Source organism: Balaenoptera musculus, chromosome 20 (assembly GCF_009873245.2).
Source record: "Balaenoptera musculus isolate JJ_BM4_2016_0621 chromosome 20, mBalMus1.pri.v3, whole genome shotgun sequence".
Lineage (NCBI taxonomy): Eukaryota > Metazoa > Chordata > Mammalia > Artiodactyla > Balaenopteridae > Balaenoptera > Balaenoptera musculus.
The window spans coordinates 8,728,519-8,749,602 of NC_045804.1; the positions used below are offsets into that span (position 1 = coordinate 8,728,519).

General features: G+C 56.5%; 1 protein-coding gene across 2 annotated transcripts in view; it reads left to right on the top strand.

Moving 5' to 3' along the window:
* Positions 1–2,198: 2,198 nt before the first annotated feature.
* Positions 2,199–21,084, top strand: part of SEPTIN9 (septin 9) — a 166,172-nt gene continuing 147,286 nt past the window's right edge. The window contains exons 1-2 of one of the 2 annotated variants that reach the window (XM_036836224.1): positions 2,236–2,330; positions 17,745–17,801. In XM_036836224.1, the coding sequence (XP_036692119.1) occupies positions 2,312–2,330; positions 17,745–17,801 (76 nt within the window). In that variant the 5' untranslated portion in view covers positions 2,236–2,311. Of the gene's footprint in view, positions 2,331–17,744; positions 17,802–21,084 lie in introns of both variants that reach the window. The other variant, XM_036836226.1, reaches the window with a different exon arrangement.

Genomic DNA, 21,084 nt, shown 5'->3' on the forward strand with positions numbered 1-21,084 from the left:
TTAGACAGATTCCTTTTTAAAAATTATTTTTTTTGAATTTTATTTTATTTTTTTATACAGCAAGTTCTTATTAGTTATCTATTTCATACATATTAGTGTATATATGTCAATCCCAATCTCCCAATTCATCCTCCCACCCCCCCATCCCCCCACCGCTCCCCCTGGCCACTTTCCCGCCTTGGTGTCCATGCGTTTGTTCTCTACATCTGAGTCTCTATTTCTGCCCTGCAAACCGGTTCATCCCGTTAGACAGATTCTTGAGAGGTAGTTGGGCCTTGGGAAGCTCAGGCATCAGTATGGGGGTGCTATCACCATGCCTACTGGCCAGAATGAGGACAGAGCTCAGCCTTCTGGCTTGGCCAGACCGAAATTTGCAGGAGCTGGTACAAGCAGCACTTGGGGGTGTGTGTGTGAGTGTCGATATCCCAGAATCCAAGGACAGCTGTTCACCGTTCATCTCTGCTCCCCAGGCCTGTGGCTATTCCCCTCCCTTCGCCTCCTCCCCAGGTCCCCAGATAAGGAGTTGGAGGTTGGCCCAGGTGGAGTCCAGTGTCCACTCTGGTCCAATCAGCTCTAGCCAGGGGTTAGAGGAGGTCACGTGGCTGGGCTGCTCTCTCTGCAGGTCTGTGGCTGGACAGATTTCTTTTTTTTAGAGGAGATAATTTTATTTATTTATTTATTTATTTATATTTATTTTCGCTACTCCGGGTCAGTTGCCACTCGCGGGATCTTTGCTGCAGCACGCGGGCTCTTAGTTGCGTCATTCGGACCCTTAGTTGAGGCATGCGGACTTCTTAGTTGTGGCATGCATGTGGGATCTAGTTCCCCAACCAGGGATCCAACCTGGGCCCCCTGCATTGGGAGTTGCGGAGTCTTACCCATTGGACCACCAGGGAAGTCCTGGACAGATTTCTTACGAAGGGGAACAGGAGAGACAGACAATCTGACGGAACCACATGTGCCTCGGTTCTTATTTATACAGGTTTTCTACACTCTGGCAGGAAATGAAAATGCTGCTTAGACCCCCAAGGAAAGTAAAGGAGAAAGAAAAGGGAAGAGGTGCTTTGGTGACGTTAAGTCTACTTTCGGTCTCCTGTACACTCTTTGGATTGTCGGGCAGAAGGCAGCGTCGTGCCCTTGCTGACAGTTTGCGGCGCTCCGCGACCCCTTTTTTCATCTGGGGGCCTCGCTGCCCCTGCGTATCTCTCTCCGCAGGTTCTGGGATACTACGAGCCTCTGGCTCGGCCACACCCTTCCCTCTGCCAGGAACAGCCTGCCTCCCCATCACCTTGGCTTCCTGGCAAATTCCTGCTCATTCTTTAAAACCTTGTTTTGAATCACCTCAGTAAAACTCTGACAACACCCTCTAGACAAAATTCATCACTTTTTCCTCTGTACATTAAAAAAAGTCGTTTTATTATGGAAAATTTCTTTAGGGTACAAAGGCAGAGAGAATTCTTCTGTACAATTTTTGCTCAGGAACGCACACTCTCCTCACTGCTTATATTACCCGGGCTGTAAAGACGCGTGTCCTTGTATCTGCTCTCCTAGGTCGAGGCCCTGAGCGCGCACAGTACCCGGTGCAGGGGAGGTGCTCATTATTTCTCAGATGGAACAGAAATTATCATCTGGTCCAACGCACCCATTTTACAGATGAGGTGCCCGAGGCCCCAGTTCAAGGAGTCAATGCAGTCTGCCCTCTTGATTACCAGAAAAGTAGTGGGACAGATATGGTACCTCGCCTGCCCTGCCCTGCCCTGGTCCACTAAGCCGGCGTACGGTCCGACCCCCGGGGCTGTGCCGGCGCGATACCGCCCGGCCCGGCGGCCGCTCCCTCCGCCCTCCTCCCGCTGCCACCTGGCGCGGCCCCGCCCCGCCCGGACTCCGGACTAGAAAGTGGCGGCGACGCCCCGGAAGGAACCATTCGCGCCAAGGGGGTGTGGCGGCTGAGGACGGCTGTCACCTTGGCGACCCCCACCCTCGGACCGCTTGCGTCGCGGCTGCAGTGCAGGGGCCGCGGGGACGGGCCCGGGCCGAACGGGGGTCGAGCGCAGGGCCGGGCTCAGGGCTGCTGCCTCTCCAGGCCGGGCGTCGGGAGGCGCGGCCCGCGGGGCTCCGCCAGGTATGGGGCTGCGCGGGGCGGGGCTCAGCGCTCACCTCCGCGCGGCGGGGCGGGGCCGGGGCCGGGCAGGGCCGCCCGTCCTCCCCGCCCCCATCCCTCCCACTCCCGGCCCGGGATTAGCGACCTGGGAGCCCGCGGCCCGCGGACTCGCCGCCTCACTTTCCTGCGAGCGGCAGCCACAGCGGCACCATGAGGAAGTCGTACTCAGGTGGGCGCCGCGCCCGGATTGGGGAGGGGTGTGTCCCGGGGCGAGTCCGTCTCACCTGAGCGGAGGCGGTCGCGGGTGGCCGAGTGGGTCCTCGAGGCGGGGACACCGCGGGGCTCCGGGCTCCCGGTTCAGATTTTGATGTGTGGGGCGTTCGCGCCGGCCAGTTGACGCAGCTCCACCCCCGCATCGGGATCGCGGGGTCCTGGAGGCATTGAGCCCCTCGACGGACTTGGCTTTCCCCTTTGCTCCAAGTCGCCTCCCCAAGGCCGCGGGGCCCGCGCTGGTCCGAGACCACAGGTGCCTGGGGGAGTCCGGGTGCTCGAGACCTCCGACCCCTGCACGGTTGGGCCCCGATTCTGACCTTGGCCGAGGGTCTCCTGCCCCTGTACGTCGGCCACTACTCGCTCATGTGTCTGGAGGGGCCACTGTGGGAGCCGCTGCCCTGGGCTGGCCGACCCTCCTGCTCGCCCTCCTCCCCCCTTGCACCTTCTCTGGAATCGCTGACTTCACAGGCGCCGCGGGTGCAGGCGTTTTGTGGTCCACCTCCCCCAACCCCCCCCCCACAACCTCCGCGGGGCGTTTGTGTGCGTGGGTGGGGGCTGGGTGGAGGATTTCCTTGGGGTCAGCCTCCAGGACTGGTGGTCCAGGTCACAGCATCCTTTCTTCCCGTGAATTCCTGTTATTCCTCTACCCAGTGGAGCACGGGAACTTCGCCAAATGGGACCATCTAGCTGCACCCCAGCTTGGCAACTCGGATTCACCTTTTAGGTATCAAGATGCCGTCAGGTGTGCTGGCATCCTAGGTCCACTAGCAGGCCTGACCTCACATAGGTGGAGGGGGCCTGACCAGTTCTTATCATGTGCACAGGATCCTTTATAACCATTTCCCCCTTGGGTACTCTGAAGTTCCATTCTATGGATGGGTAAACTGAGGCCACGAGCCTTGAAGGGCAGGTTAAGTGTAATCCAGATCTCTGTTCTTTTTTTTTTTTTTTTTTTTTTAATTATTTTATTTATTTATTTTTGGCTGCCTTGGGTTTTCGTTGCTGCGCTGGGGCTTTCTCTAGTTGTGGCTAGCGAGGGCTCCTCTTCGCTGCACTGCGCAGGCTTCTCACTGCCACGGCCTGTCCTGTTGCGGAGCACGGGCTCTAGGCGTGTGGACCTCAGTAGTTGTGGCTCGTGGGCTCTAGAGCGGAGGTTCAGTAGTTGTGGTGCACGGGCTTAGTTGCTCCGCGGCATGTGGGATCTTCCTGGACCAGGGCTCGAACCTGTGTCCCCTGCACTGGCAGGCAGATTCTTAACCACTGCACCACCAGGGAAGCCTTCTGTTCTTTTTTATTTCCCTTTTTTTCTTGGTGATATTTTCCCCAAAGGATCCAGGCAGGATCCTTTGTCTTCCTCAGTTGTCAAATTATAAACAGCATCTCTTCTTCTGCTAACCCTGAAAAATTTCTCCTCATGTTCCTCCCCTTAATCTATTCGGACATGAAGTTTTCTGCCAAGGACTCATGAATTAATTTTTCTTCATAAGAGGACAGAGTCATGGTACTTAGTTGGAGCTGAAGAGGTCATTTGGGCCATTTTGGGGGTCATTTTTTGACCCTTCCTTTGGGTCATTTTTTCCAGTCTCTTCCTGCTTTCCACATTCAGAAAGGAAAACAAGTAAAGAATAACTCGTCTCAAAGAGGGTTACTCAGAACTTCCCCTAAAATGGCCTTCCGGGCCAGTGGCATAGAATTTCAACTTTCACCCCCTGTTGCAAACAGCATGGCCCTCAGACAGCCTGCTCACAGCTCGGTCTCAGGAGCGTGGGAGCGTTGATGTAATGGTGGGGGAGGAGGGGGCTTCCAGGTGGCGTGCGCTGGGGTTTGGCGCGCAGCCTCCCTCCCCAACATGCTCCAAATACTTGAGATGGCCCTTTCCCTGGGTTCTGCAGCCCAGTGTGGCCCAGGGACCCCAGCTGGCTCTTGCCCTTGGCTCTCGAACTTTGCCTCCTGCTGGTCAGTCTGGACAGTGGGGGCCACCAGGGCCCCCTCCCCCTCAGCTGGCCTTTTCCTGGGGGGACTTTGAGACCCTCCTACACAGATGCCAGAGGGCCTCTGAGGCAGGCTCGACGTCTGTTCTCCTCCACGCCTGCCCCCTCCTGCCCTGGCAAATTAAAAAATAAAAAAAGAAGACTAAGGTTTTTGCAGTAGTTAGAAGTAGAGTTCATGGGTGGGTAGGAATCAGCTCTTGTAAAGGCAGCCTCCGTGGCGCCAGTGTTTACCTGAAGGGGCAGGGACCTGGAGGATGGGCCTGGAAGGGCTTGGACCTCTTCCAGCTTGTTCTCCTCCTGGCGATGGTCCAAGGCGAGCTGGGTCACTCTGTTGCAGTTGTGTGGGGTCGGGCTGGAGGGGGCCAGCCCAGGGGCGGGGTGGCCACTTGGACCCATTCTGAGGGGCTCTGGTTCTCTTAGTGCCGCCCCCGCCCGGTTCCCAGGAGAGGCGTTTTGCAGAAGTCAGACTGACCCCTATGTAGCATCAATGCCATGAAATTAAGGAAAGCAGCAAACTGTGAAAAATTCCCAGTGTCAAAAATTCAAGGACAGCCAACGAGGAGGGCTTTTATTTTTCACCTGGGTTGAGTGGGATGATTGCTTCTGGACCTGTTTAAGGGCTCCAAAATAAATCAGATATGTTCTCGGTAGAGCTGGCTTGAACACTCACGAGTCTCTGAAAAGTGGGGAATTTTCAAAATGTTTGAGGGGATCCCGAGTGCCTTAGATATACATTCACTGGACACACATTATGTGTTAGGCCTGTGCAGCCAGGGCCTCCACGGTACAAAGATGATGGAAAGACGTGGTCCTTGCCTGCAGGGAAGCTGCATTCTCATTGGGGAGGCAGGATGCAGGTGGGACCCCGGCTGCTTAACACCCCCCAACCCCCTCCCGAGCAGTACAGGCTCCAAATGCCCAGGCGGGAGGTTTCCGGGAGAGGCAAGATTGAACTGGGCCTTGAGGAGTGAGCAGCTCTGAGAAGGTGGAGAATAAAAAGGGCCCTTCTAGGTGGGGAACAAAGCGAATGCCCAGTGGGGCTGCAGGATGCCAGGCGGGTGTGTGGGGGCAGGCTCTGTCTGGTAGCTCCCGTTCTGCTCCACGCCCTTCCTGGATCTACCTCACCTGATGCTCCAACGGGGCAGAGCTGCAAGCGGTGTGGCCCAGTGGTTCATAGCACGGGCTCCTGGAATTAAATTGTAGGCTGGCACCTCCTCGATGTGGGGCAAGGTACTTGATCTCGGGTGTCTCCTTGGCCTCATTTGTTAAACAGGGACGATGCCAGCTGGTTGTCAAGATGAAATGAATTGCTGCATAAAAGGCTTGAAAATGCCTGCTCCGTCCATAACTTCCTGCCCTTGTCTTCATTACCCTTATCAACGGCAGGAAGGACGAAGGAGGAGGAGGCGGTGTGTTACCGCCTTTGCCAGGATGCCTGGGGGCTGCCGGCACCCTCCCTGGGCCTCTGCTGGTTAGTTTGGAGGCCAGGAGGGCGGCCCAGGCTTCTCCCCCAGCCCCTTGGTGTCAGAGCGGGCTGCTCTCTGAACCCCTCCGGTGTCCTGAATTTGGGGCTTCTGGTTGCACACCAGCTCACGTGGAGCCTGCCTTTCAGTGGCCCTGGCTCCCCTGGGAATTCTCAGTGGCGCAGACGCTTATAGCCGAGGCCCGTGAGCCACAGAAATGGGGAGTAAAATCAGACCAGTGTGCACTTGGGAATTATTCGGAGATGCTTGGTGGCTTTCAGGAGATCCCCGAAGAGGTACCTGGCCTACCAAAGGTTAAAAAGCCCTTGCACTAGCGACTCAGAGGCCTGGGCAAGGCGGTAGGCTGCACCCAGAGGAGGCGGGTTAGAGAGATTAGTCAGCGAGAGGCCTTCCCCACGCCCGGCGCTCCGGGAGCTGAGTTCTGGGAAGGAGAGGAGAGCACGTCCCCAGAGCGCTAGCCCCGGGTGAGGGCGGGCGAGGAGGGGAGTGCGCGAAGGCCGGTTCCTTCCCCTTCTCGCCCTGCGCCTCCGCCCCCTCCTGCTGCCCCGCCTCCCTCTCCTCACGCCCCAGCCTGCTTGCTCTGGCTCCTGCAGGGACCTGGGCGGAGAGGAAGGGCCAACTGTGGCAGTCAGTCCATGGCCCCCTTGGACTCGTGCCCAGGATCGTGGACCCCTGTGGACCTCGAGATCCCCCACTTCTGGGGGAGCTGGGGGAGCTGGCAGAGCCTGAATCCTTCCCGGCCTGCTGCAGAGGAGGGAGGCCAGCTCCTGTCTGCCCGCCCTTCTGGCTCACCCCAGACCACAGTCACCTGCCCATCAGCCTATCCCCAGCCTGCCCAGAGGGGTTCCGAGAACTGAGTGCCATCCACCTGGCAACGTGCCTGAGTTTGAGACAGCCCACCTTCCTCCTGGAGCCCCCTGGGTGACCAGTTCAAGCCAGGACAGGTGCAGAAGGGACACCGGCTCGCTGCTCAGGAGCAGCGGTCTGGAGTTTATGTCCAGGTGGAAGGGCGGGCTGACCATGTGCCTGGAGCTCCCGTGTGGGTGTCAGCAGCAGAGGACATCTCCCCAGGGACCCCAACAGCAGGAAAAAGGCACTTCCCATCCTCCACCCAGCTGTTTGGGCTGCGCTCCTCTGGGACTCATCCCACATGGATGGGACGTGGGAGGGGGACCTCGTTTCCGCACGCACTGCTGTTTGTCTGTGAGCAGCGTTGCATGGGCTCTGGAGTTTGCTTAAGATGTACTTGATAAGAAGGGTTCAGCAAACAGCAGTGCAGGGCCTGGCCCTGGGACGACAAGTGAGTGCCAGTTCCTGGGCGGATCCAGCTGGTGGCCTTGGGGGGAGGGGGGCTGGAGAGAGAGACCCCAGGCCTGGGGGGTGTGAGCGGTTGGGTGGGGAGGGAGGTGACACGCTGAGCTCCTACACCCTTGTTGAAGCTATTACTTCGGGACACCCCGGCCCTCGGCGTTGCTGGGGGATTTATGGGGGACCAGTGGGTGCTAGTGGCCGGTGAAGCCCCCAGCAGACCTGCGTGGGCGTGGAGCACGCAAGATCACAGCCCCCACTGTGCTCCAGGAGAGACCTCGGCCAGAGAGTCCCAGTGGCAGCTGCCAGAGGTTGCCTGGTCCAGAAGCACTAACCAAAGGGAGCCTGTCCTGGTGGGCACAGGGCCCTGGGGTCGGGGGTACTGCGGTCAGGCCTGGGACCATGGCGCACTGAGCTTCGATGGGAGAGCTGAAGCGTCCCCGAGGCCGGTGGGCTGGCCGTCCCTGCCCCTTCCCTGTTGGGCAGCTGTAACTGGGCCCAGAAGCTGCAGCAGCCGGGTTGAGCTGGGGGGTGCCCGTCTCCCCAAGGTCCCTGGCCTGTTTTGAGTCTCCCTGTAGGTTCAGTCATTCATTCCAGAAGTGTCTGCCGGGTGCCACTGAGTGCTGGCTCCGTGCCTCCTTCCTGCATGCTGGTGGCTCTCAGCACTGCTCTGGAAGGGTGGCCTGGCCTCGGGTCTCCTGGGCTGAGTGTGGCACTCTGCTCCCAGCCCAGTTTCTCTCTGTCTTATCTCCCTGTGCCCGCCCTGGGTCCGGGCCCCTTTGCAGCCCACGTGAAGGGGGGCATTGAGCCGCTGCCCACAGCGGGCGAGGCGGCTCCAGGCGTCCTGCTGTCAGCGGCCTCTTGGAAGCCTTGCAACAACTGAGCTTTGTTCCAGGCCTAATCTGACCTGGTTCTGCGAAGCGTGACTGCTGGCAGCCTGCAGGCCTCCGGGACGGGGAAAGGGGCAACGGCGGGGAGAGTAAGATGATCCCACGTCTCAGGGCGGCCCTTGGCCCAGGCTGCCTCTGGCAGGAATGAGAGTCACGGTCATCCTCTGAACGATGCTAGCTTTGTGATGGGGAGAGGAACCCTGAATGGTCGCTCCGGCCTGCATGTGTGGACCCCAGCTTCCCAGGGGCCCCTCGAAGTGCTGGGTGGGGCAAGAAGGGCCAGATCACTCTCCCTGGGGAGTAGCACCCTCCCTGGCCCAGGGTTTCAGAGGCGGGGCTGAGGGAGGAGTCTCCCTTTCCCGGTGAGGGATGGGGGGTCGTTGCCCTCTTTCTGGCTCCTGGGGAGGGCTTGCGCCTCCCCAGACTCTTAAAGGGCATGCAGTGAAGCCTTGGCTGTGGCTGGGTCCCCCGGGTGCCCCAAGGCTGTACCTGGGAACCGGGGGCTGGCCACGTCCACCCTAGATCTCCCTGAGAGCCGTGCCTGGGCCCCTTGTCCCAACCGGGCCAGGCGTGTCGGGGCAGCAGTGGAGACTGCCCGGGCTGGGGATCACTCCCAGCGAGCGTCGTTACCAGGAAGACCTGGGAAGGGGCAAGCTGGCAGGCCGCCTCGGGCTTGTCCTGCAGATCAATCTGATCTGATCTGCATCCTGGGGCTTTCACAGCCCTCCCCTGGACTGTGCCTTCTGTTTCCACCAGGATCGGGGCCCAGCGGGAGAATAATGCTTCTGTAACCCAAGCCGCTTGGAAGCGGGTTAAATCCAGCCCCTGTCATCTTCCAGCCTAAGGACTAGGCTAATCAACCCGGAGGGATGTGGAGGGTGGTTTGCAAAACTCACTAATGAGCATGTGACTTTGACTCTAGCTACAGGGTCCAACGTGTGTGTTGAAGGACAGGTGGTGGGTTTTTGTGCAGAGGTGACCCGGTGTAGACACCGTGGGGACACCAGGTGGTGGAATAACAGCCAAGTACACACAGTGGCGACGGCATGGGACTGGAGGGGAGGAGGTGGTGGGTTTCTCGTCAATGTTAGGCGCCTGAGGTGTGGTCAACAGACCCTCAGCAACGGGGAGTGGGTCATCCTGGTGGCAGCGCCTTCCTGGTAGCTGGGGATTGACACTCTAGCCGCCAAGCCTGTGCTTTATTTTTTAAAGGAAAGCTTTCTCAGATATGCTGTGTCTCTCTTCTTTGTCTTTTGCCTTTATTTATTTGGTTGTTCACTTTGTTCATTACTTGTTACCAAACAGTGTGAGCAGGAAATTAAAAGGACAAATTATCCAATCCCATCGGTTACAACATTGCTTTCTGTGTTCCCTTTAGTACTTGTTTCCACACGCACAGGACGGCATCGTTTGATTTAACTATCAAAGGTATATGGTTTTTTTTTTCACGGAGTTGCGTATTCTCTGTACAAATCGTTTTTAACTCTGCACTTTTCACTTGAAATCAGATCTCACGCATGGATTCCCTGATCACAGTTTGAACGGCTCTTCAGAGAGGATGGTCCCGAATTTACTTAGCCATCCTCTCACCAGAGCTCTTAAACGTTCTGCTGACGTTGGCGCTCTTCCTTGGTGATGTGCACCCACGACCCTGAACGGAGTGTTCCTGCTGTGCTGAGCGGCAGATGTTACAGTAGCCGTGCTTAGAGCTGTGAGACATGAGCTGGCTGGATACTGGAAATTTTTGCTGGCAATTAATTTAATAAAATATTGCCCGTGATGATTCCCTTTTCCAGCATTCCTGGGGTTGCTCCAAAAACCAAATAAGTGTTCTTAACACAGCATTTTATTAAGAGGTGTAATGAACAGAAAATGCCATTTGCCCTGATTATCAGCCTGCTTAGAGCCACTGAGAAGTCCTAGGGTTTACTTGTCCTTTAAAAGATGCACCCGTTGCCCACGGTCTGTGATTCCTCTCTGTGACTGGCGCGTAATGCCAGGAGCTCCCCCCCGCCCTGCCTCTCCTTCTCTCCCTCTCTTCTTTGGCCCCTACGGGATGTTCATGCACCCTAGGAGGTGTCTCTTTGCTTCCTTGGGCCAGCCTGAATGTCCTAGTCCTGGCGATGGGCCACCTGCCCCCAGGTGACCAGCCACCTCTCCTGGAGATCATTCGTTCTGCTGCCGGGTTACCTGGGCAGTGGTTTCTTCTGGAATCTCCAGGCTCCCCAGGCCAGTCAACAGTGCTGCCTGAACGGCCGACCCTCCATGGCCGCTATTTTGTTTCTCTCACCTCCCGTCTTCCCTCCCAGGGCCTCTGCCCCTCAGTCCCTAATTGCGCCTCTCTCTATGTATTAATATATCCTTGCATTATAATCTCACGACCGTCGACAGGTTGAGTGAAACACGTGTACCTCTTTGGTGACTTGGTGCCCATTAAACAGAAGGGCTTGAAGACTGATGCAGCCTTTCCCGTATTCTGGGGCGTGCCCTTGCGGCTCCGTTTGCTGTTGTCAGCTATTTCTGATCGCTAACCATCCTGCACCGTATCCACGATTTCCCCCTTGGTCCATTGGCCCTACTTTGTCAGGCTGCTCATCTTTCTCACCTGTGCAATTTGTTCATGGCGTGTGAACCGGGGTCTAACCAGGAAACAGAAACCACTCCAGGATTTAGAACAGAAGGACTCAAGTGTACAGATGATAGAAAAGCCAAATCAAGCAAAAGGAGGCAGCCGGGGTTGGGTGGGGGTTATACAGCTCTTTGAAAGTATGAATGGGATTGTTTGTTAAGGGTGAGAAAAGAAGTAACGACAAATTATAAAATTTAAACAACGGGCAAATTTCATAAGCATTCCCAAATCCAGAAAAATAACAATGTTTTTTATCAATCAACTACTTGTCCTATCTCCAAAGTAATTTTTTTCCCTACATTTTTTTGGCTGCAGATTGTTTGATCACTTCTTTATATGATGACTATGTAATATCATTTTCTGTTGAGTGAATAGAAAGTTAATTCATCTTCCTGGTTAATCAGAATTTAATTTTTACTTTTGGTAGTTGGGATGCATGAAAAAGGGTGGCTTAACTCAAGAGTTTGTGGTACTGCTGCTGTTTTTCACCCTACAAACACAAGAATTCTGATAAATTCCATTTTATGTGATTCCCATCCAGAAAGAAATAGACAAGTATGGGGCATTTGTAACTGTATGTGATGCATTATTGCATTTCTTTCTGACCAGAGATACTTTCTGTTTTGAGTCGACATTGAAGAGAATTGAATTCTCTGCTTACAACTTTATATCTGGTGATTGGAATAATTTCCCATAGACCAGCTTCTGGCTCCATACGTTTCAAATCTTGCTCTCCCCCACTGCCCACGTTTTTCCGGCACCAGGTACTGCAAGACACGTTCGTATCTTATCCCTTCAGATTCTGCACAGTAGACAGATTTGGGAAAGTACACGGAAGGAGTACTCCTGGCCTTGCACATTGGGGCGACGAGTAGTCACTTAACTATACATGGAAATAACTGTGAACTATGTAAATAAAACCCAACTAAATTCAAGCTAAATATCTTTCCAATTCAACTTTTCCTTAGCAGGAGCCCCCAAATGCCAACAATCCCTCCACTGGTACCTTAAACAGGAGAAAGGGTGATGGGCAGGAACTCAGAGAAGAAAGGGACAGCAATCTTAACTGATTGGGGTTAAGCTATCTTCTGTTTTGCAAGTTTTACAAAAACGCTATGGCCCTTCTCGGTGCCTTGAAAAGGATGCACATGAGCCAAGGGCCCTGGTGCTTGAGGTTCCTTAGCTTCCCGGGGACAACCAGAGATGAGCCTGGGGGAGCCACTACCGCACCCCACCACCCGCAATCAGAGGATCAGAGAGAGGAAGGCGTGTTATCAGAATCCAGGGACCAGGGTCACCTGACGGGAGGCTGGACAAAGGCCAGCCTGGTGGGAGCTGCAGCTGCAGAATAGACAGAAACTGCTGCTGGAAAAACCTTCCAAGGCAGAAAGCGGGGGAGAGATCTACCCTGGTTCTCCCTGGCTCCCGCCTTCCAGTCTCCTCCTATAGGTTGAATCCAGCCAAAAGGCTACAGATGTGGGGATCTGGAGACCTCAGCCTGCAGAGGTCAGGCTCTTCTGCCACTAAAGAGAGCCTGGGAAGGGCGAGGAATGCGGGGTACACTTATGCTTAAAATTATTCATTGTTTATCTGAAATTCAGATTTACCTGAGTGTTGTATGTTTTAGACGGCAATGTCTTTTATGGGAGTTGGACCCAGAGTCCAGACGCTCAACTGGTGAACCTTCAAGGGAAGGGCTCTGTGGGTCCTTGGTCAGCACTGATGTCGTGTGATGGACTTGGCCGTCTGGTGGTGCTGCTGCCTGCCGGGCAGAGCCCTCCACATGCAGGAGCTGCTGGCACTTCCCCGGCCTGAGAGGGAGATACCAGTGCTGGCTCCCCCCGGCCTCAGGAGAAGGGGGAAGACTGTGGTCCTGGGGGCAGCCAGAGAGAGAGGAGGCTCCCGGCCGAGGTTCTTTCTGGAGGGACTCTCATGATTTTTAAGAAAAAATTGAGAATTGATTCCATTCTGTAGATAAGCTCCTGTCATTATTGAAAATGGGTATTTGTGCACGAGTTTGCACAGCGCCCCTTCCTGCAAAGCTCCCTTTTGAGAAAATGGTGGCTTTCTGACTGGGAAGGGCTGTCCAGCACCACTCATTGCTGGCACAAGAGCAGAAGGGTGTGTGTGTGCGTGTGTGTGTGTGTGCACGTGTGTGTGCATGGGGCCAAGTCACCCTCCGCTGGAGACCGCCTGCTTCCTGTTCTGCCCCCCTCCTTGGGCTAAGATGTCTGGGCTGTGTGAGACCCCAGGAGGGTTGGGGACGGCCACCCTGATTATGGGTGGGGACGGTGGCTCTGCGACTCCGGTAGGAGAGGATGCTGGTGCGTGGGTTCCCCATCATTAACGTAATAATAATAATACACTACCTCCGGAGTCTAGTTAGATTCTCAGTGCCCGTTTAGCCTTGTATCTTACGATACCAGGATCATAAAAATTTGGCTGAAAGGAAAAAACAAAAGGTCTTCCCAGTAACTGTATCCTTCTCTCTCTTATCCAGGCTCCCCAAATTATATGCACAGGGGAACACCCATGAGCTGGGCATCCAGGCTCCTAGACGCGGGGCCAGCACAGGTCTGCCAGGCTCCTGTGCCTGGTGGGGCCGCACCTGGCCCATCTGTGGCGAAGGGGCAGGGAGGGCACGGGGCTGTTTACCTGGAGGGGGGCCCCGCCGTCAGGCTGCAGTGGTGGCTCTCCACCCCGAATGCTGGTTCTACCAGGAAATGCTCCGCAGGGCATCCTAGGTCTCCTCCCCCTGCCCAGCATCCTCCCCTTTTTTCTCCAGGACCAAGGAGCCCCATCTCTGTGTCTGGCCATCTTCTTTCCTATTTGAAATGCTGCCTTTTCATTCTCTGTGGGACACCAGCCAGCAGTGAGTCCCCACTCCCTTCTCCTGTCTTTTGCTTCATCTCATCTGAAGTGTGTTTTAATCTCATGGCCTCCACGTGGGAAACCTGACTGGTGTTTGTCACTGGCCTGTAGTTCATGAACATTTGTGAAATGGCCTTTGCCCTGGCCTAGGTGAGCCCAGACACCAGTTGGGGAGTTTCTGGTGTGGCCAGGTGTGGGAGGGCACCGGGATTCTGAGTCCCCCCCAAATCCTGACTGTTTTCTCTGGATCGCGGAAACTGCCCCCCCCTCGCCCCCCGTCTTCCTCTGATGTGCAGTCCATCCTGGAGGCTGGGAGGGTTTTCAGCTTCCCTTAGTTGGGAGGGAGTCAAATAGGACTCCTGGTAGCCTTTCTTGGGGTAGCAGTGTCCTGGCTACAACATGCAAGGTGCCTTGGTTATAACTTACATTTCGTCTAATGCATTAGCACAGGGCAGCCAAGCTTTGTTAATTTCCGATTGTAGATCCCTGGGTCCAGGCTGGTGTATGTGGCTGGCGTATAATAATAATAATAATAATTTATATTAGTATATAATATATAATATGCTAATAATGATAATATCTACTGAGTGTTCATTTTGTGCCAGGCACTGTGCTGAGTGCCTACCATGTGTGACCTCGTTTAGTCTTAGTCACCTGTGAGTAATCCCCATCTCTGTCCCCATTCTGCAGATGGGGAAGCTGAGGCTTGGAAAGGGGAGGTTGTTTCCTGGGGCCTGCAGTGAGCGCCTGGCAAGGTCTGGATTCGAACCCTGTTCATCTGACTGCAGGCTTTCCTGCCTCCTTGGCCTCTGAGAACTCAAATAATTTGGTCTGGGATGTCGCCAGAGAGCTAAACTTCAAATCATCTCCTCTCTTTCCGAGTATGTTTTATTTAAAAATCACATAAAAATAACTCGGTTCTCAACTGGAAGGACTGAGCCTTTAGATGTCTTGGAGGCTTTTCTGGCCACCTCTTCGCTGGTCTCGGACACAGGCCTCAGTAGTTAGGTCCAAGGAACTGAATTGCAGCTGCTCTTGTTCTGGGGTTTCTCCCAGGGCTGCGGTGGAGGCGGCCCTGGGCGGGACGCTGGTTGGAGCGCGGGAACCCCGGGCGGCTGCTTCCCATTCTTTATTAAGGGAGCAGGCTTGGCGTCTTCTCTGTGCCAGGGGCTGCCTGGCACCAGCTGGACGTTTTGGGAAATCTGAAAAATAAACAGTGTAAATAAAACATAACTCCACCGGAGAAATCTGAAACAGATGCTGTTTTCCTCATTACCATGTCTCCACCCTGACCATGGGTTTGGTTCTTGGGGATCAGATGCCTGGGGTTGGGGTTTAACCTGAACAGACCCTCTTCATTTTTATCTTTGTCCAGAAGCCAGAGGCGGGGGCGAGGGTGGGCGCCCAGCTGGCCTGGGGGGACGCGCGGCCGGAAGTGACTAGATCCCCAGGAATGTGTGGCCGATCCTTCTCCATTCCTTGCCATGCTGTTTCCATACTGGGGATTCACTGGATTTATGGGCTCAGCTGTCGCTCATTGGTGCCACTTTCAGCCCAGACAGCTGACCTCTAAGTAGCTCATCGTGTGCGTGTGTGGCGTCGGGGGACAGATGTTGGGAGTTCTCATGTATCACTGTATGCAGTGCAGATCCCACTTAGGCGTCTGGAGGGAGGTCACAGCCATGGCGGAAGTGAGGCTGGAGCTGGGGCCGGGGATACCCACACTCACTCCTCTGCCCTCTCAACAGCCCTGAGACCCGTGCCTGTCCCCACCTCCCTCTCCTCCCCAGCCCTGGGCAGCCCCACTAGAGCCACTCTGGACGTGCCCTCTCCTGGTCTTAAGGGGCGGTCAGTTCTGGGAGCTGGATGCTGGGCCCTCCTGCCCCCCGCAGGTCTGAGGCTGTGGTCCATCCAGCCTGTCTGTCTGGCAGGACCAGCCTGGAATCACCATTCTGATTGGACTTTTGAGGAAGGATGGAGCGTTCATCACTCAGCAGGGGGGCAGACTTCTCATCAGTGTCAAGGGGGCGTTGGGGAAGGATGCTCGCATCTCTGCCGTGTGAGGCCGCTGATAGTCAGGGTTCGTCAGAGCAACAGAGCCAATAGGGGAGAGAGAGGGAGAGAGTCATCATGAGGAATTGGCTCATGAAATTATGGAGGCTGAGGAATCCACCGTCTACTGTCTGCAAGCTGAACACCCAGGGAAGCCGCTGGTGGATTCAGTCCAAGTCTGAGGACTGAGAACCAGGGGAGCTGGTGCTCAGTCCTGGGGCAGAAGATGGGTGCCCCAGCTCACGTGGTCAGGCAGACAATTCTCCCTTCCTCTGCCTTTTGTACTGTTCAGGCCCTCCAGGGATTAGAAGATGCCCACCCACACTGGGGAGGTGACCTGCTTTACCCAGCCCACCAATCAAACGTTCATCTGATCCAGAAACACCCTCACAGACAGGGCCAGATGTAGTGTTTAGCCAAATATCTGGGCACCCCATGATCCAGTTAAACTGACACGTACAGTCAACCATCATGGTCCCCGTCGTGGCTGGGGTGGGGCTGGGGGCTTTGTAGGAGACTCGACAACTTCAGGGCTTCTGAACCTCTCTTCCCTCATCTGTGAAATGGGGGTGGTGACACCTGCCTCGTGGGATGGTCATGTTGAGTGAGTGGGAGAATGGATGTCAAGCCCGTGGTTGTCATGGAGCCTTGGCATTGGAAGTGGCTGTGAGAGCCCCGTGTCCACCTGGCCCTCCTTCAAGGGTCAGCTTGCCACTCCCCTTCCTGGCCCCCTGTCTCCTCGAAGCCTCGCCAGTCACCCCAGGCCCCGGTGTTCACCCCCCCATCAGAACCGCATGTCACGTGCATCTCTTGCAGCGTTATTTACATGGTGGGTGAGTTCAGCTAAAACTGGGGCCGTCTTGGCGTCCTCCCCAGCCCAGAAAGAGGCCAGGGCTTAGCGGCAGGTATCTGTCAATACCAGGCCCTGAAGGACAGACCTCTCCCGTCTTGTCAGCTGTTGAGTCATCCTGCAGATGTGGAGAGTGCGTGTGCCCCGGGGGAGCTGGACCGGAAGACCAGGTCTGCAGGCTGCCCTGCTCAGGGCTCTGGAACCTTTTGAAACAAAGCTGACTGCATTCACTCCTGGTTGGTCATAGTTTAAGGGTGGGTTTGTGGAATGAATGAAGGCGTGAATAATCTCTCTGGAGGACTGCAGGGGAGGAGCCAGCCCCTCTGACCCCGGCATTCTGGGTGCATGTGGGATGGCAGAGGCTGCAGGCGGGTGCAACCTGGGCCCCTCCGGCTCTGCAGGCTCTTCTCCACTGTGTCTCGCTGTCCGTGGGGAAGGCCTCCACTGGGCCAACGTGGGTGTCCCTGCCGTCCTCTGTAGGACGGCCTGGTCATCCAGGCAGCAGACCCTAGAGCACCGTGACCTGGCAGTGATAGGGCGGCCGCCTGCCACTCCCTCTTAGAAAACTCTTGAAGTCTGGCCGGCTTAGCACCTCAGCAAATCTGCTCGAGTTGGGACTTGCCTGCCCTGAGCCTCCCCGAGGATTGAATGCTGGACCGAGGGGTGCGTGTGGAGAGGCACGAGGCCGCGTTAATCTGGGGCTCTGTTCTTGCTCCATCCTGGGGGGCGGGGGAGAGAACAGCTTGTCCTCCATGCTCCCCAATCCAGCCCGGCTTCTTCCATGTTACAGACCCTGGGACAGGGAAACCCCAATTCCCAACAAGGTAGATGCAGGTTATACCGGGGCTGGCCCGTGCCTGACCTGTGCCAGCACCTCTCCATCGCGCAGACAGTCCCGGCAGCCCAGCACGCAGGAGCCAAGCCCAGGGCTTGGAGTTTGAGGGACTTGTCTTTATCCTGGGCTCAACTCCTCATAGCTGTGTGGCTTCAGACAAGTGACTCAACCCCACTGAGACCTGGCTGTCTTATCTGCAAAATGGAGTACTGAGGGTTAGGTGGGAGAAGGTGTGTAAAGGCTTTGACCCAGTGCCTGGCGCGCATCCGGACGGCAGCGGCTGTTAGCTGCAGGTGGCTGCCGGGGCCAGGCGTTACCTGGGAGGACTGGGGCCTCTGGCCCCACAGGGGACGGGTTTCTGGTTCTGGAGCCCCTGGCAGGAGCGGAGGTGAGAATACGCCCAGTGTTAACCTTCCCCCAGTGGCCTTGGGTGACCTTTGCCCTCTGCCCCTGTCTTTAGGAGTCGCGCGGACCTCCAGCGGCCGTCTCCGGAAGCTTGGCGACCCGACTGGCCCGGGTAAGTGGCTAGGTCAGCCTTGGCCCCCTTGGTTTGTCTGGGGCAGGAGTTACTGCTCACATGCTCCGAAGAGACTCTCCCAACCACGGCCCGGCCTGGGTGGGCAGGGGGTGGAGGGGGTGTGGAGCTCCGCCTCTCAACCTTGGTGCTTCGGGGGTGGGGTCTGTGCGGCTTCTCCCCACCGGCTGGCTCCGGCCTCCCAGACCCCCGGCGTGGCCAGCATGGGAGCCTGCCTTGTGTCTTTGTTGTCACGTCCAGCGGCCAGGCCCAGGGGCTGTGCCTGATCCGTGGTCTCTTGTCAGAGGACATTGGGGCCCAGAGATGAAGGGACTCGCCTCCCCTAGGAGGTGGGAGAAGTGTGTTGAGGACCTGCTGGGTGTCAGACCCCAGGCTGGATCGGCAGAGGGACATAACGGCGACGTAGCAGCTGTTCTACAGGAGGGGATGTGCCCACCCGGAGCCCACGCCCCACCTTCTAGACCAACCCTGTCCAGTAGAACTTTCTGTGTCAGTGGAAGTGTTCCCTATCTGCATCGTCCAGTACGTTAGCGACTGTCCACACGTGACTATTGAGCACCTGAAGTATACATTGTCTGTTATTTATTCATTCATTTGCATAGAATTGTTTAACTAATTTATTTTTTATTAATTCCCACTTAATATCTACTTGTGGCTAGTGGTTATGAAATTAGACAATCCGAGCCCATGCTGGCTCTCTGGGACCCCAGAATTCTGAACCCGAATGCCCCTGGGGCCCAGCTCGACCTCTCTCCAAGTCTGTCCTCCAGAGGCAACCCCCGCCAGTGGGCTGGGCACCCTCAGGCCCGTGTGGTGGCCGATGGCGGCTCTTTGCTGGGAGTGGCGGGGTGGGGGGCACGTGAGGTGACATGTGATGTGGAGGCTGGACGTCCACATGAGTGTGTAGGAGGCCCTTGCGGTACAGGACGGGCCGGGTGTGGGAAGGGAAGGGTGACGCCGGCTGGAGGCCTTGGGGTGGTGAGTGATTCACGTCCGTGGTTAAGCGAGAGCTCCGCCCCCTGCAGACACGTTGCGCTGCTGACCACTGGGCTTCCCGGCTGCTGCTCTGTTCCTGGAAGCCTTTCTCGGAGCCCCTGGCCTCTGCCGCTGTCTGCCTCTCCGTGTCCCTCCCTTTCAGCCGCTGGGCTGCATCTCCAGGCCCCTCGGCGTGATGGGCTGGGGGAGACGCCTGCGCTCCAGGAATGAGGTCTCAGGAGGCCGGGCGCCCGGGGCTGCAAGAACGCAGCCTCCCTCTGGCCATTACTTCCCTGTGCTCAGAGAGGCCAGTTCTGTGCCATCAGCACTTGGCAGCCATGACCACGGCTCTGCTTGGAAGCCTAAGGCATAATTTGCCCAAGCGCAAAGCCGTGATCTGGGTTTCGCATGGGACCGCCTGCTGACACACGAAACCCAGTCTCTGGGGGCCTCTGCGGGCTCCGGCCCAGACACCCCTCCTCATCTTCCTGCCTCCCTTTTCCAACCCCTGCCTCCCTGCGGCCAAGACCTTGGTCCAGGCAGGCTTCTTTCCTGGACCCCCAGTCCCTCTGACCTCACAGAATGCCCCCATTCGGAGCCGCCGTCCCCCTCCCCTCCTCCCAGCCTGACCCTTGTCCCGTCCTCTGCCTGAGCTCCTGTGTCTGGACCCTGCACCCCGTCTCCTCCCCAGAAGGCCAAGGGCTCTCGTCGTGGTGTTTCCTCCTTTATTTCAGGTTTTCACGAGGCTGGGTTTGGGACTGGGCCAGAGATGGCCGTTTCTGCCATGAGCCACAGTCTGTCAGCTCAGACTACACCCACGGTCACCCTTTGACCAGCTCACTCACTTTCTGGCCTTTTTTTTTTTTTCCCAAAAAAATAGAATTGTTAGACATATTAAAAAAATGTGAAGAATATAATAAGATACCTGTACACCCACCATCCCGCTTAAGACATAAGGTGTTACAGGTGCAGCCCAAGAGCTTGGGTGACCTTGTTCCGGCCGAGGTGAGCAGCTGTCTGAATTTAGAACTGCTCGCTGCCGGGTGTGTCTGTACCGCGTGCTGTGTGTCTGCAGACGACATGCCGTCTGCTCCTGACCCCGGCAGCATCGCATCACGTGTCCGAGGGGAGTCAGCTGCTGCCCTTTGCTTTTTCACGAGACGGGACGACTGAGATGTATCCACGCAGCTCCGTGTAGCTTAGTTCATTTGCTCTGACCGCGGGCAGGCGGGGGTTCCTCTGCGTAGGGGGGCAGAGTTTTCGCCCCCTCGGCCTGTTGCTGGAGGCCCATGAAGCTTTCCTGTCTTACAGACACTGCTGGACCCACTGTCATGCGTCCCGGGCCTGTGTGTGTTCCCCTGGGCAGATTGCCTGGGCTCTGGGACGCTTGCCCCGGGCCCTCCCAAGTGGCCTTCCTCTTTGCTCTCACCCCTCACCACCTTTCTGTGCTATGAGCAGGCACCCTGGGCGCTGCTGGCCAACCTTTGCCCTGGTTCCCACGGCACCCATGGCATTTCCCCTGCATCTGCTTCCTCACCTCCTTGCTGCCCTGCCCAGCCCAGCCCGTCTGTCCCCTGGCTGGGATCCCTGGGGCCTTCTCCTTCTGCCCTGACATCTGGTGTGTGGCCGGGTCCCGCTTTACGTCCTTCAAGTACCTCTGGGGGTGGTGGCCTGAGCTCCAGTGCCACCCTCATCCCTTGAGTGATGGGTTCAACAGTGCTGAACCGCACCCCTGCCGCCAATTCATATTCGCTCAGAACCTCAGAAAGTGACTTTATTTGGACATAGGGCTTTTACAGGTTAGTTAAAGGCCTGGAGATGAGGTCATACTGGGTTAGGGTGGCCCTAAATCCAATGGCTGGGGTCTTTATAAGAAGAGAGACACTGAGGAGGCCACGTGAGGACAGAGGCAGAGACTGGAGTTTTGCAGCCACATGCCACGGGATGCCTGGGGCCACCAGAAGCCAGAGAGGCAAGGAGGGATTTTCCCCAGAGCCTCTGGAGGGACCACGGCCCTGCTGACACCTTGATTTTGGACTTCTGCCTCTAGAACTGTGAGAAAATCAATTTCTTGTTATTTTAAGCCCCTCTGTTTGTGGTGATTTGTTACAGTAGCCGCAGGAAGCTAGGGCCCCTTCCCTCTGTGATCGACACCCCACCCACGCAAGGAGCTCCCTGGTACGCTGCTGTCTGGGCTGTGTCCCTGCCCTTACGGGGGGTGCCCAACGTGAGGCCCTGGCGGGTGTCCCCGTGTCCCCCTTCCCCACCCCCGCCTTCGGTCCCGGCTCAC